Raw genomic sequence first — 14,923 nt, 5'->3', positions numbered from 1 at the left:
GAAAGATGGATAGAGACGAAATCCTTAAGGATGACGCAGTGGGAAACCCAGCAGGCGGTGGTTGTGCTGCCTGCAAGCACCGTTACCAGGGACAGACCGACTATTAAAGTTAAAACGAGATTGACAATTGCGTCGGCGAGGATTCTGCCCAATGTACTGAAATGGTATAGGTGTCACATGCTGGGGCATAATGTGGCCAGGTGTACGGTAGTGAGCACTGGTAAAGAATTGTGCAGAAGATGTGGTTGATGCACACCATAAACCAGTGCACGAAGGAACCAAGGTTCACACAACCAGATATCACTATCTGCGGAAGGAGAACAGGAATATCTTAAGGCACGTTACCGGTTCCCTGGAGTGCCCTGCAGTAAAAGACTGGATGAAGAGAGGTAATCCTAGCAGGAGATAATGATTTTAATAATTAACTTGAATAGGAGCAGGCTTGCACGGGAATTGATATACCAGTATGCCTCCGAAGCGGGAGTACACGTTGTATTCATATCGAAGCCTTATAGACAGCAGACATACTAGTACAACGACGACGAGGGCGATGCGTCGTTGTGGATGACTCTCTTCGAAGGGAAACAACCAGACGAGACCACCTTGGTCGCTTGAGATGCAATCGTAGGAGTCAGCGTGGATAGCGTGTTTTACATTGGGAGTTATTGCTCCCCCAATGTGAATATGGAACAGTTTAACAACTACGTCCAGGAGTTGGACACTCTGATTCAGGTGACCAAAAGGAGTTACTCAGTAACGATGATCGCCGGGGATTTTAACTCAAAGGCCACCGCATGGGAAGGCCATGTAAATGGCAGCAGGGGAATCAGCCTCCTGAACGTGTTCGCAAAGAATGGGACGTTTCGATCAGTATGAACGAAGATCATCATTCTGTAGGAACGGAAGGAAAAGTTTCCTCGACATTATTAGCACGAACAAGGGATTGGCTAAAAAGTATGCAGGTAAGAAGTTGTCGAAGGTCTGGTCGGCATCAGACCATAGATACGTTCTGCATAATTTTAGGATTAAAAAGACAAGACGTAACGCCGAGAATTTTAAGTATTCGACGAGGGACGCCGATATGGGCAAATTTGTTTTAACTTTTGACAATAATTATGAGAAATTATGTATTGATAATACGGGCGACGAAGAATGTTTAGACTATTCTGGAAACGACGTATGCCTCCGCACTTAAAAAGATGTACTCACCAATGGGTAAGAAAAGATATAACTATTGGTGGAACGATGAAATAAGCAAGTTAAGGAAGGAGATGACGAAGAGCAGAAGAAAAGCTCAGAGTGCTAGGACTAGGGGCATGAACGACGCGACTCATTTGAGCGAACTTTACAAAGATAGTAAGAGGGAACTTGCGAGGGCAATCAAAGCGAATAAGGAAAGATGCTGGAGAGAGTTAAGTGTGACGCTGGATATGGACCCTTGGAGCAGGTCCTATAGGGCGACCATGTCTAGGATGGCCCGCAGAGTCCAGACGGATGGCCTCCAATTGGACGGGGTCCGATCTATAGTTGACGAGCTCTTCCTGACGAGGCCAACGCAGAGAAAGCAAGGTACATTGAGGAATACAACGGAGAAGAGCGAGGAGATGTCGACTGCAGGATCTCAGAGGATGCCAGAGGAAGACCTGATGGATGCCTATAGGAGGATAAACCCGAACAAGGAGGCTGATGTAGACGGTATACCAGGGATGGCGGTCAAAGCATTGGTGGAGAGGAGAGCAGAAAAAGTGCTGAGAGTGTTGAATGCCGTGAACGACACGGGCAAGATTCCGACGAAATGGAAGATAGCGAGGGTGATGCTCATACCTCAACCGGGCAGAGATTCCACGTTAACATCGTCTTTCCGACCGACCAGCGTGCTTCTAGCACGTTGTAAAGTCTGGGAGCACACGTTTAAGAACCTCATCAAGGAAATCCTGGGACTGGACCCATTTGGTCAGTATGAGTTAAGGAGAAGAGTGAGTACGGTGAAGCCCTGCGCCGAGTAATGGATCTTGCTGACTGATCCAAGAGAAGAAATAGGATTTGTATGTTGGCAGCGGTTGACGCGAAGAACACGTTTAACACTCTCAGTCGGAATAAAATTTTGGAGAAAGCAGAATCTATAGGGATGCCCAGAAAATTGGTGATACTCCTAAAAATTATCTCGAGATGTTATTGTGCGGTGATGTGCTGATAAAGGATTGCAGATCGCACGGGAGAAGACCGTTGGTGATACTGCTGACAGGCAAGCGAATACCCAAGGTAATTAAGATGAACGTGGAGGGGCACCTTCTGACCACGAAACAGGAGATTAGATACCTTGGGGTGCAGGTAGATAACTGCAGAAAGTTCGGAGCTCATTTGGAGAAAATGCGTGGTAAGGCCGATGCTCTTATGGGAGCATTGAGATCGTTGCTGTCCAATATTAACGGTCCCACCGTCTCTGCGAGGAAACTCTATTATGGAGACTGGGAGTCGGTGGTGCTCTATGCGGCGCATATATGGGCAAAGACAGTAGATAAGAAAAAGAATAGGAATACTCCTAAGAGGGCGTAAATGGCCGTGCTGATAAGATCATCTACGGTGTACCGCACAGTGTCCCACGCAGCACTGTGCGTGTTTACGGGTACCTTACCCATTTACTACACAATCGAGCTCCGGGCCGAGAAATATCGAATTAGAAAAGAATAGCTGCAGTCACGTTCAAGAGAAGATAGGACCTCAGTTTTTTATGAAAGAATCAAGGCAATGGAGGAGCGTATGGAGGATCAGTGGAAGGAAGGGTGGCGTGACTATCGCAACGACAATTGGACAAAGAGGCTGGTGGCGAACATCTGCACGTTCAGGAGTCATGGGAGGTACATTAACCACTTTACTATGCAGATCCTGACCGGACACGGTATTTTTAACGTGTACCGAAGGATGATCAGGAAGGAAGTACACGCCCACTGCTGTGACTGCGATAGTAGAATAAGTCACATAGAAAACTGGTATTATATTATATACTATATTATATCTGATACATACATTATTGACTGCTTAGAATATCTCTGTGCATCAATAGTGTCCTGTACATTTATTTTCTCGGATATATTGTAAGAATACTTATAAATGCCAATATCAATTTTGTTTACAAAGAAATGGAATAAAAAATGAAGGTTCCAATGTGAGATATAATGCCATATGATCCTCCGATACTTCATTCATAGGTGGTACTGGTAGTAATATCATGTGATGGTGTGAATATCCTGAAAGAGAAGAGTTATAAATCGTTTCGGTAAATAAACTTGACGATTTATCAAGGTAATTCCAGTTGCCGTACCTGTAAGACCGAGTACTTTACCGTCAGAGGTCTGTGCAAAACCAATTGTCATTTACTTTCTATTATTATCTTTTTATTTGTCGGAGACGGATCAGGAATAAGGTTGTGGGCGTTTGATGAATCTTCATTGGAATCGGCCATCGTCGTGTTATAACGAAGTACGGTCGGTTAATACGAGTATGGATGCTACCGACTCGACAATCAACCGCGGCGGTTGGACACTCGCGATACTAGTGATGTTGGTCTTAAGTTCAATAACGAATCCGCGGTCAACGGGATGATAGATGTACGTGTTCACAAAAATCTAAGTCGGACCCTTTGCGAAAACGTTGAATATCCACCGAGCGTACAGACTCTAAGTAACTCGCTAATACGACCTCACGAGAGAATGATTCTCCGTCGCGATGATGTTGCAGAGGAAAGCCATGATGGGGTGTGTCTGAGGACACGAGATCATCGGATTCGTCGAGGATAGCCTTCGTTCAGAAGGTGAGGGAATTTGGCGTTGCTGCTAATTGGTCAATCTCCATATCGGTGGTTAGAAAAAGATGCTAGCCGTCCTCGAGGGAAAGTTGTTAGTTCGTTGAAAAATAGGTCTCTCCTATCTTCCCGTAGCTGGGACAAAGACTGTTTGTTTGAAGGACTTTAGTCAACTAAATTCTAAGATTTATGACAGGCCTTCAGGCTAGCTGAACATGTACTCCGGAGACGCATCGACATCTGGCAATCTTGCTCGAAGAATAGGGTCTGCGTGTGGCGAGCCACGGGACAGAAACCGTTGGAATGTTTACTGTCGAGTGTTACAACTATTTCCTTTTTAAGGAGAACTATAGAATTACTCCATGCCTTTGTTAGACAAAGCGTTCATCCCGTGACCGCGGCTGCGTTCGGCGATTGGCTGTCGCCTCGAGCCCAAGCTCATTATCACAACTCGCGAACAATTACAATCGGATTGAATAACTACAATTGTTTAATTAGAGCTATAGTAGACTCTAGATTACAATGTTGCAGGATTATCCAAAATTCCAAAGGCTCCGGTGTTCTTTTATTTCCGACATATTTATACTAATTAATACTAATTATCGTTTTTATCAATATCTACTAACTGTATATGATGGCCGGAGATAATATCAAAGGCTGAAATAATTTACAAGTATATATAGAAATATATTTGTTTCCGCAGCACTGTACATTAACGAACTTTACACAAATATTTCTTCTTCGTTACATGTTGGTCGAGTTCCTTTCTATAAGTGATTGATTTCTGTTCTTTATAAATTCTGTTCTTTATTAATACGCATGTACAAATAAAATTTAGTTCACAAATCAAATCGACTACTCCAAATTCACTCTCTTATCATTACAGCAACTATTACACATTACAATATAGCTAAAATAGATTACCTATTACACGGAATGCCATAACTCTTTTACCCTTAATTACTCTCTTGTTTGTCACGTTACAAAAGAATGTTTCGGAAAAACATAATCGTATTTTAGGGGAAGTTAGGTTATAAGATCATTTCAAGGTCATATCTTCTGAGATTTTACTAATAGTAACTTTTTTTTAACCGGAACAACATATTTTTTTGTTTATCATTAAAAGGAAGAAATCAAAGTGCATCCGACCTTCTCTCGTACCACGAGCTTGAAATGATCTGGTCGAAAATTTCGCAAGCAAATGATTGAGGTGGTAGTTCGCAGAAAATGAATTACAAAAACAAAATAAACATTGTAATCGCACTATTTATTACCCTAATGTGTGTTTAAGGTGTTGCCCTCCAAACTTAGTAGATACACATATTTAGGCCTAAAACTATGTTGAGCTCTCCCCCTCTCTCACTCTCTATCTCTCTCTCTTTCTCTATTGTATCCGAATATATATTTCTACAGATATGTTTACAAGAGTTGAGAATTCGCATTTGCATTTCTACAGCCTTTGTTGGAACATTTCTGTTATACAATATTTTTTGCCATGTACCTTATTATTAAGTGTTTATTTTCTTCCGTGAATACATTTTCCGTGAATCACTTATTTTATTAACATGGAACATTATTAACATGGAAATTATCGTCGATGTTCTTACTAGATAAGAAATGAAGAAATATAATGGTAATTACTTTCCCAACTCTATTTGGATTTCCGCGAATGTCTTACCTTTTGTTTCTGGGGTAACATGCAATATAATTGCTGTACAAACTGCTACGACTACAAAATACACAAAAAAAGGAAGCGAATGACCATAATTCAAAGTTATTGCTATCCATATATAAAGTTTACTTCCTAATGTAGCAAGCAATCCGCCGACTACACCGACGAGACATGTGCTAATTGCTTTAATCTCAGTTGCAAAGATTTCTGACATTAGAATAATCTGTAAACATAATAAGCCGCAATTGAAAGTGAAAATTAATATAAGAGACGATATAAATGGGATCCATGAAACCGATAGCACATCTGCGTGCATATATTCTTTTAAAAAGAAATAAAAACCGATCACGAAATTGCAAATTGCAGCGCTGACACCTGACGCAAGTATTAGCGGCTTGCGACCAAATTTGTCGACTAGCAGGGTTGTTACAAGAGCAGAAATAAGTTGTACTGCACCAATTACAACATTTACGACATAATCTGACATTATATTGTTTATTGATTTAAAAATCAATTGACCATATGTCAGAATCGTAAAGAAACCTCCAAAATGTTGCGTCACTGCAAACAACATTATACTAAGAAATGCACGAAAATTTGCTTTCGACGTAAAAATATCTTTCAAATTTCCACTTTTCGATGATTGCTTGGTCTTTTTCGAAAGGGAATCGATGATCGTTTGAAGCTCTTCGGAAATGTCACATTTGCCCCGCAGTTTTTCCAAAACTTCTTCCGCTTCATCTATTCTATTCCTCATTACGAAAAAGTACGGCGATTCTGGCATAAACCAGAATATAATTACAAACCCAATGTTAATGATCAGGAAAGCTCCTGCCATTGCAGATAATGAAAGATGCGGTGCAACTATGAAGGTTACAAGAATACCGATGTTATAGATGATAGTCGTCAGAGAACCTCCAGCGCCTCGCGTATCTGGTGATGATATTTCACCTATGTATATTGGAGCGACACAGATAAATAATCCTAGTGTTATTCCAGCCAGAAATCTTGCCACATACAGTTCCTATAAGGAAAAATCTAAGAAGTTATTTCTGGATTATGATATAATGACGAAGACAGAACAAAAACAAAGAAACAGGAGTTAAAATTTAGTGGAACTGCGGAAAATCTAATTACCCTCCGATCTCGATGATTTTTGGATATATTGTAAAAATCGACATTCTGAATAAGATTTTCTTATATATGTAATGTGTGACTCGTTTAGTTTCAAAGACATTCGCGATAAACTGCTGGTGCCACTATAGTGAATTCTGTCTATACTTGTGCATCTATGGCAGCGTGTGCGTTAGTATTGGTTACCCGTTGCCGGCCGCTTATCTTCTGCTTGTAAACTCTCGTTGGTCAGGCTTAAAGGCATCGTGCTTAAAAGTATAACGTGCATATGTGAGGCTGTAAGAAATGTCTGTTAGAACTTATTGGTCGAGACGCTAGACCGATGTAAGATTTATTTGAATGGACTGTATATAAGCTGAATGTGTTTGATGTAAAATGGTTCTGAGTTTGAAAGCGAAATAAGCTTGAAAGTAAGTCTCAATGGACTGCATGAATGAACTGACTTGATAAACTGAGTCAATGAATTGGGTCAGTGAACTATCTCAATGAACTGACTCAATGAACTCATTCAATAAACTGATTCAATGAACTGGGTCAATGAACTGTGTCAAATTGCCCGAGAGAAAGCTCTTATAATTTGTCTGAGAAATGATAGGGGGCAAGACACGCGGGTTGGTTATCTGGTAATCTTCCTTTCGCAAGTGACCATCCCCACGTTACTGATTTTGCGGTTCGTAAGGGCTTACACGGGAATGTCGGCAACGTTTACATAAAATAATAACAAATTAATTGTAAAAACACTACACGAATGAATAATTGATATTATTGTATTTATTGTATTGTATTGTAATTGATATTGTAAGTTCTAACAGATGCTTTCTACAAACTCGCATGTGCTCGTAGTGCACGGGGCCTTCAAGCCAACCATCTTCATTTATAAGCAAAAGATAAGCGGCCAGCGGACGATAACCAATACTAACGCATTCACTGCCACAAATGTACAAACATAGGCAGAATTTACTGTAGTGATACCGGCAGTTTTTGGCGAATATGTCAGAAATTAAGTTCGTCCAGTATAGGAAAATATTGTAATATATTGAGTTTCGCAATATATCAAAAAGTCATCCAAATCGGGGGATCGTTAGCCTTTCTACAGTTTCACCTTGGAATTCTATAATTAAAGCTGTTGTGCCTATGTGTATAAATAGATATTTCATTTTTAACATATATTAATATAGGTATAGAGAATGATTATTCAATTTTGTTTCGTTTTGAATTTATAACCTTTTTTATAATATGAAAAACGATAATTTTAAAGTGCGAAGATAATTATTTTGAAAGCTATGCGTGAAGTTTATACCTTAAAACTGGAATTGTTGGACTTTATCTTGAAAGCTATTACATAAGATATTACATGATAAAAAAATAAGTCAGAAATTGCGCGTATCTCAAAAGCTAAAGTTTGACGAAAATAACTTTACGCAGCGAATGTAGGGAAAAATGTAGTAAGATGGCAATATTAAAGGGAAAAGAGCACATAGTAGTATAGAGATGTATAGAAAGTAAGCGTAAAAGCCACAATAGCGAAATTGTACAACTCGGGGACTGTGGAGATATCTGAAAAGATTGACATTGAGTATGATTTTCAAGGCTAAGGCTTTTTTTTGGAACGTATTCTACACATCACGAGGAACAAAACTTACAGGAACCACATATCGCAAATGAAACCTTCTCTCAGATAGAAATGTTAAAGTTTCTCAGATGCAGGCAAAACTAAGTAGCAATAATAACATAGTCGCTAAAAACCGCATTGTCACGGAATGTTTTCTGCACGTAGTAATGGTTCCTTTGAGACTTTGGTTCTTTCATCGTGGTGAGTGGAATATGTAGCAATAAAAAGGAGTTTTGCCTTTGAAAATGCTCAAATGCTCAATTTTCCAAGAAATTTTTTTTTACAGATCTCTAAAGATTCGAAGGTGTAGAATCACGCTGCGATACTTTTTATATCTACTCTTTATATACTCTGTGTACAACTGTGTATAAATTTTGTGATCTATGTAGCACAGAGAAATGTAGCACAGAGAAATGTAGCACAGAGAAATGTAGCACAGAGAAATGTAGCACAGAGCTGAGTGGTCTCAGAAATTTCATTAAAGATATGATAATATGTAAGATACGACTATCATGATTAATATTGGTATATTTTAAAACAAAGCTGAAAATGTATTTAAAAATTACAAGATATTTATTGCACATATATAGTACACTTCGCAAAAGTTACAAAACTTTTGTATTCAGACGGACTACTTTTTATTATATATTGTATTATCTGTTTAAGACGAGTATTGACGCTGCATAATAATTTCTTATCGATTATCTTGTAACTTTTTGTATATACGTCTATGCAATTTGATTTTAAATCTTACCAATATAATCACGCTAGTCAAATTTCATTACAGCGCTATTAAAATTTCAAAGAAATTTAACACGTAACATGTATGTGTTCAAATATCTGGTAGATATAATTTCACATCTGAAAACTTGTTAATAATGAAGTATTTTTATGTAAAATAGTATATGAGAATAAACTATAAAAATATATACAAATATATTTCATATACATACATAAGTATGTACATAAAATCGACGTTTATTAAAATTAATGAACATTATTTGTTAATGAATATAATTTTAATTCATAATAATATTTAAGCTTAGATATTATTTAAATAAAATATTTGAAAAATGATTATTTAGAGAAGATACTGCCTTGTTTGGTTAAATTTTGTCTTAAAATAATTACGAGTTAGTTTGTTTGAATAGGTAAATGATTTTTCTTTGAATTATTTCATTATTTAACTATTAGATAGAATTTTATATTTGAATAAATGTTTCTTGAAACAATGTCTCAAATATTTCGATTTTATTATGTCAACAATTGCATCAGAAACACTGATTCCACTAGGTACTCATATTCAGGTAGTATTGGTCGAAGACAATTGAAATAAAAATAATTCTGAGAACAAATGCTGTTATGTGTGAAATAATTTGGTTAGATTATACTTGAAACGTATGCAAAATGCAGCAACTAAAACTCAAATTAATAATAAAATTCAAATTATTTATTATTTTATTTGAAAGTATTATCTAAAATGGAAAATTACTTGAAAATAATTTATTTGATCCTAAACACAAAATAACCTATATTATTTGTAAAATAAAAATGTGAATTAAAGTAATTATTCCAATACTTCGAATTGTGACTTTTCATCATTGTCCCAAATGAAATGTGCCCAAGCCTAATAATATTTAAAATCATGTATAAGTCGCAAATGAATTAGGATTAATTATTTACAAAACGATCCTTCTTTATTATTTCGGTGATTTTTTCTCAAGGTTGATTTCTGAGAAATTGCACTTATATATATTAACCGTCGCTTGGTATTTGTTTCACAGCTATACAGACCATATATTATATTATATTATAATATATTATATATAATATAATATATATAATAATATATATAATGTATTATATTATATACTATATAATATTTGTAATGTACTTTCAGATGTTAGGAATATACTTGAGCCACGTTTTGGTTAGTTTTGATTTTGATTATGTTTGTATTTGGTTCATGTTAGATTTGAGAATGCAAATGTGTAAAGAGGACACTCTATTGCTAGGCATTGTGCATTTTATCGTGCATTTGACCAAATTATGCTTATCGATCGCTTTCATTTCTAATAGAACATTTGAGCCTTTGCTAGATGTCGTCTGTAGATGAATTAACGCGGTACCAAAAAAATTTTCAATTATTGGAAATCTTATGTAGTGTTGAATGAAAGAAAAGAACGGGAAAACAGAAAAATGAAAAAGGGCGAGTATTTCGTCCAAAGGTCGCTTAAAGGATACAATACGGCAGTCTAATATGACAGTTCCTTAGACATCTAACGAAAAGCATTACCTAAGCGTGACACGCCGATTTTTATGAAATTTCATAAATTCTTGTAAACTATAAATAACAATGCTACCAAAAACATTGGGCACGCACAGTACACGAAATCTCCATAGTTCCACTAAAAGTTTTATTTCTTCTGTGGTTATTGATTCAGTTCTGAACAGCTCCCGACTGTGATGGTTAAAGTCATCATTTCATATTTGTATTCTTTATCATTGTTTCTTGATTGTTACGTCTTGTTCTAATTAGTAATGTAACTGTTGAGATATGTATAATTTTCTGTGCTGGACTAGGTTAAATGCGTAGTAGAGATACTTGTATGTGAATATCAGTGTGTGGAAGTATGTGTGTCCGAAGCGTCTCGAAAACAAATGAATGTAAACTCTTCAGTCGGTTAAGGTCCGTCGAAGAGTCGGTTAAGGTCCGTCGAAGAGTCGGTTAAGAGTCGTCGGAGAGTCGGTTAAGAGTTGTCGAAAAGTCGGTTTACAGTCGGGTATAGAAGAAAATGCTGAGACGCGTGCAAGTGTGTATCGATGAATATATAAGGAATCGTCCATGAAATAAATATTTCATTATTTTAATATTAATCCTCAGTATAAATTTAGTGTTCCTATAACATTATTTCGGCCTCAAAGATCCATAATTCTCAACAGTAACATTTGATTATATTGTAAATGTGATCGAAATTCCCATAGTTACAATTTTCTTTCTTATCATCTTTAACTGTATAAGTAGCGAGAGCGCATATGGAAAAGTATCAGTTTTGTTATATTTTAATTAAGTAGAGTACATTTTTAGGTTAATTTAGTTTATTTTAAATATCCCAAGAGATATTTTGCTAAATCAAGAGGAAAAGGCTAAAATTATGGCGTACAAGGATGCAGGACCCTCCTAAAAAAATTGCCCTTAGAATAAAGAGATTACATCATTTCATAAATAATTTTATTAAATTATTAGGTGATCCTATGAAGAAAAGTATCCAAAGAGTGAAAATAGAAAGCTTACGTGAAGTCACATTTCATTAATGTTGCGAACTGAGAAAAAGGAGAATCTAACAGCGAGTCAAATATGAGCAGATTAAAATCTGCCGGTTAATGAAAGGCGTTTCCAATAAGTTTTGCGAAACATTAAATGATTCATATAGAACAAAATTTCGGAAATACCCCTAACGTAACATCGTAAACAAACAAGTCTCGCATTTGCGAAATATCATATGACTTGGGATGAAAAGTAGAAAAATGTAATTCTTTCGGACGAAAAAAAATTTAACCATGACGGCCCAAACGTCTTTAAATTTTACTGTCATGATTTAACTATTATGGTATAGGCTGCATTTATCTACACTGCAAAAACTCTAATGCGTTGGATATTAACAAAAATGAATTCCAAGAGACATAGAACTTGTAGAACACGTTTTAATTCCGTTTGTGGAAAACATAGATTATGAAAACTGTTCCAGCAAGACAATGTAACCATTCATAATTGGAGATTGAATAAAGAACATTTTCAAACGAAAAATAAGCAGTGGCCCATGCATCATCCTGATTCCCTAATATTTTCTAACTGAAATCCTTCGGGGAATATTAGCTCCCAAAATATACGCAAATATAACGCAGTATGCTAAATGCTAGATCTTAAGGGTGGCATAAGACAAGCGTGTGCTACCACAGAAATCGTGACTCTACAAATTTTAATCGAAAGTATGAAAGAAAGAAGTTTTGAACAGAAGTTATCCACAGAGCAAATACATGTTTATTAACATGTAATTTTTAAACAGAACATTTTGTTATATAGGTTAAATATGGTACTATATTAAGTTGAACTATAGATATTTTACTCCATCCTCTTACTGTAAATATACATACATTTTTCAAGAATTGTGTACATAAAGACATATATTTACCTTATAATTGTTCAGTTGTCCTTTCTATCACTCTAATATTACATATTGCATAAAATATTGCGCGGAACTATGGAAATTTCACGTATTGTATTTTTGTTAAAACAATCACATTTTTTGGTGAAAATAAAACTTGGAACTCCTAGAGATAGAGTAATTGTATCAGTTAGAATTCTATGTTTATGAACGAAAAACGTAGGTGTGTAAACAAATTTTTAAAAAATTCATTTCTTTAGATAATATTTTAAAAATTATAACCTTTTTATTAATTCCTCTTTTAAATATTTATCGATTTTCACAAGCATTTGTATATGTGAACTACAAACTTATACTCGAAATAAATCAGAATTTTGTTTCTTTTGCAAATTAACGAATATGATTGTTATTTCAAAATGGACAAACAAAATGTTACTAGTTAGTTTGTGTATCATTCGGGATAGGAAATGTAATCAATGTGTCTGTTTCTAGCGTGGTATAAACGGATAGTATTAAATACTGAAAAAGAAGAAATGAATTTGATATAATGAATTAATATTTTTTGATCAATACATACGGTGAATTATAAATACACGTCATATTTCAGAAGGCGTATCTATACAAAAATAAAATAAGTACAAATCTTATAAGTATATGTTCCTACATACCTTAATTTTCGAGTTATGCACGATTAGAGGAGACGTTCAAAATGTCCGCTTTGTGCCTCAACATCATCTAAGTACTGCGCGCCGTAACACTGAGCACCGTACTCGCTCGAAAATACTATTCTTCGAATAGTTCCAAATTTGTATTTTGTATCTGTTTCCGCAGATCATGTGCATTATTCGTTTGCATACACAATAGATTTTAAACGATTCCAAAAACAAAAACCTAATGGATCTATATCACAGTAGCCATACAATCTATCCACCTTACCCTATCTATCAGCTTGCGAAGATACTATTAAAGAATGCTTTAAAAAGAAAACGAGTTGAAAACTTCGAATATTTTTTGTAATCATTTATAACTCGAAAACTCAAATAAGTAGGACGTATGGGTATATTCATATGACGCCTTTTACATATTTTAATATGCAAATTCACCCACTGTTGTATGGACATGACTCATCCTCTAATACAACTTACCCAAATAGACGTTGCGATAGTAATTAAACTCCAACTGACTAAGAGCGGTAAAGCACTAAACAACAGAGTATTTTTTCTGCCGAACTTATCAACGATAAAAATATTAATTGGTGGCGCTAACATATGTCCAACAGCCACAACTGCCACCAATGTAGAAACAGATGATGCTGTGACTGGAATAGGTGAGTCTTCAGACATTAATATTACAATACTTGGTGAATTCCATCCTACGACGAATCCAATGCAACCACTCATAATGGAACCTGACAGATTCATGTACGTAATGTACATGTACGGTATATGTATCAATAAGGAAAAATAATTCGGCAATATTATTATAGATCATTATTATAGACATTATATAATCAAAAATACAACTTTAACTTGCTGCGTTTTTTTTTTTTTTTAGTTACTTTCTGTCCAATGTTATTTTTTTATCGCTAACGGATTTCTTAAGATTTAAGAAAAAATTGTCACTATAAAGAATAACTGTCAGTGGAATGTGTAATTTTTCATTTCAAGTTTTTGGTAGATATTTTTCTTTAGAATTTAAAAAAAATATCGAAGAGCAAAATAATTGTATAATTACATGTCAAAATAGCCAAATATTCCCAAGTTTTTGAGCCATCGGGTGATGTATATTTCCTTCCGTCTGCATCAATACTCATCTTTGCAATTTATATTTCATACACTTCGAGAATAAATTACGGAACGGATGTTAACCTACAACTGAGTCAAACGAACTAAACGTGTTTCATCACATTATTTAATCAACGTGAGAGACAACAACTTGCTACCAAAAAATGCAAAACAGACATAAATCCTGCTTATCGTGTTTGTAATTGTAAACTGTCATATTTGAAAAAAGAAACACGCATTCGCTGTAGATAGCATCGTTCCCTCTTGCGATGGTACGTAGATCCATAATCCTCAAATAAGAGTTTGCGTCACGCAATCTTGATAAGAAACGTTATCAGCTTATATCAAATTATTTAGATATAAACATATACATTTTCCGTGAACACGATAAATTTTCCGTGAAAAATTACCGCGGTGATAATTTGTTAGTAGTTTCTGTTCGCTAGTAGTTTTCAAATTTTATTGAAATAATATATATGTATAGTCGAAACCATTGTTACTTATAAATCAAGATATCTTAGCATAAGACTGTACACTTTAATTAATTCACCTGCAACATATTCGTTTCGAACGAGCGACGTTACTCTACAAAAACAGTAACAGATATCATTGAAATCTGCATGATCTCACTCCACATAATCCTGAAGCACAGTTAACAGCTATTACTTCTCTATTTTACATTTTTCGAAATCAGAAGTTGCTAAAAAAGTATAATAAAAGATAAAGACTAAACAAACTGTCAAAATAATGATA

General features: G+C 35.6%; 2 protein-coding genes across 3 annotated transcripts; one reads left to right on the top strand and one right to left on the bottom strand.

The window, feature by feature from the left end:
• The first annotated feature begins 684 nt into the window (after positions 1 to 684).
• On the top strand, positions 685 to 2,556 carry LOC143303544 (uncharacterized). Its single transcript, XM_076623939.1, has 3 exons — positions 685 to 807; positions 1,161 to 1,976; positions 2,137 to 2,556. Exons 1-3 carry the CDS (start codon positions 685 to 687, stop codon positions 2,554 to 2,556), a joined length of 1,359 nt encoding a protein of 452 aa, XP_076480054.1.
• Positions 2,557 to 4,465: 1,909 nt separating this feature from the next.
• Positions 4,466 to 14,286, bottom strand: LOC117162244 (facilitated trehalose transporter Tret1-like). 2 transcript variants are annotated; one of them, XM_076623802.1, is made up of 4 exons: positions 14,121 to 14,286; positions 13,532 to 13,794; positions 5,481 to 6,498; positions 4,466 to 5,408 (listed from the first exon to the last, which is right to left on the bottom strand). In XM_076623802.1, exons 1-4 carry the CDS (start codon positions 14,197 to 14,199, stop codon positions 5,311 to 5,313), a joined length of 1,458 nt encoding a protein of 485 aa, XP_076479917.1. In that variant the 5' UTR covers positions 14,200 to 14,286; the 3' UTR covers positions 4,466 to 5,310. The 2 variants fall into 2 exon arrangements, with proteins under 2 accessions (XP_076479917.1, XP_076479918.1); XM_076623803.1 differs by having other exon boundaries at positions 13,532 to 13,758; positions 14,121 to 14,262.
• Between the last annotated feature and the right edge of the window lie 637 nt (positions 14,287 to 14,923).

The sequence above is a fragment of the Bombus vancouverensis genome, chromosome 13 (assembly GCF_051014615.1).
Source record: "Bombus vancouverensis nearcticus chromosome 13, iyBomVanc1_principal, whole genome shotgun sequence".
Classification (NCBI taxonomy): domain Eukaryota; kingdom Metazoa; phylum Arthropoda; class Insecta; order Hymenoptera; family Apidae; genus Bombus; species Bombus vancouverensis.
The sequence above is the reverse complement of the archived record's forward strand: the minus strand, read 5'-3'. Positions and strand labels throughout refer to the sequence as shown.

Coding starts and splice junctions, on each gene's coding strand:
- LOC143303544 (XM_076623939.1), top strand. CDS start 685: ATGGAACAGTTTAACAACTACGTCCAGGAGTTGGACACTCTGATTCAG. Junction 808..1,160: donor CCACCGCATGGGAAGGCCAT/GTAAATGGCAGC, acceptor AAGAATGTTTAG/ACTATTCTGGAAACGACGTA. Junction 1,977..2,136: donor AGTATGAGTTAAGGAGAAGA/GTGAGTACGGTG, acceptor AGGGATGCCCAG/AAAATTGGTGATACTCCTAA.
- LOC117162244 (XM_076623802.1), bottom strand. CDS start 14,199: ATGAGTATTGATGCAGACGGAAGGAAATATACATCACCCGATGGCTCA. Junction 13,795..14,120: donor ATATTTGGCTATTTTGACAT/GTAATTATACAA, acceptor TGAATCTGTCAG/GTTCCATTATGAGTGGTTGC. Junction 6,499..13,531: donor CTATCGCAACGTCTATTTGG/GTAAGTTGTATT, acceptor TTTTCCTTATAG/GAACTGTATGTGGCAAGATT.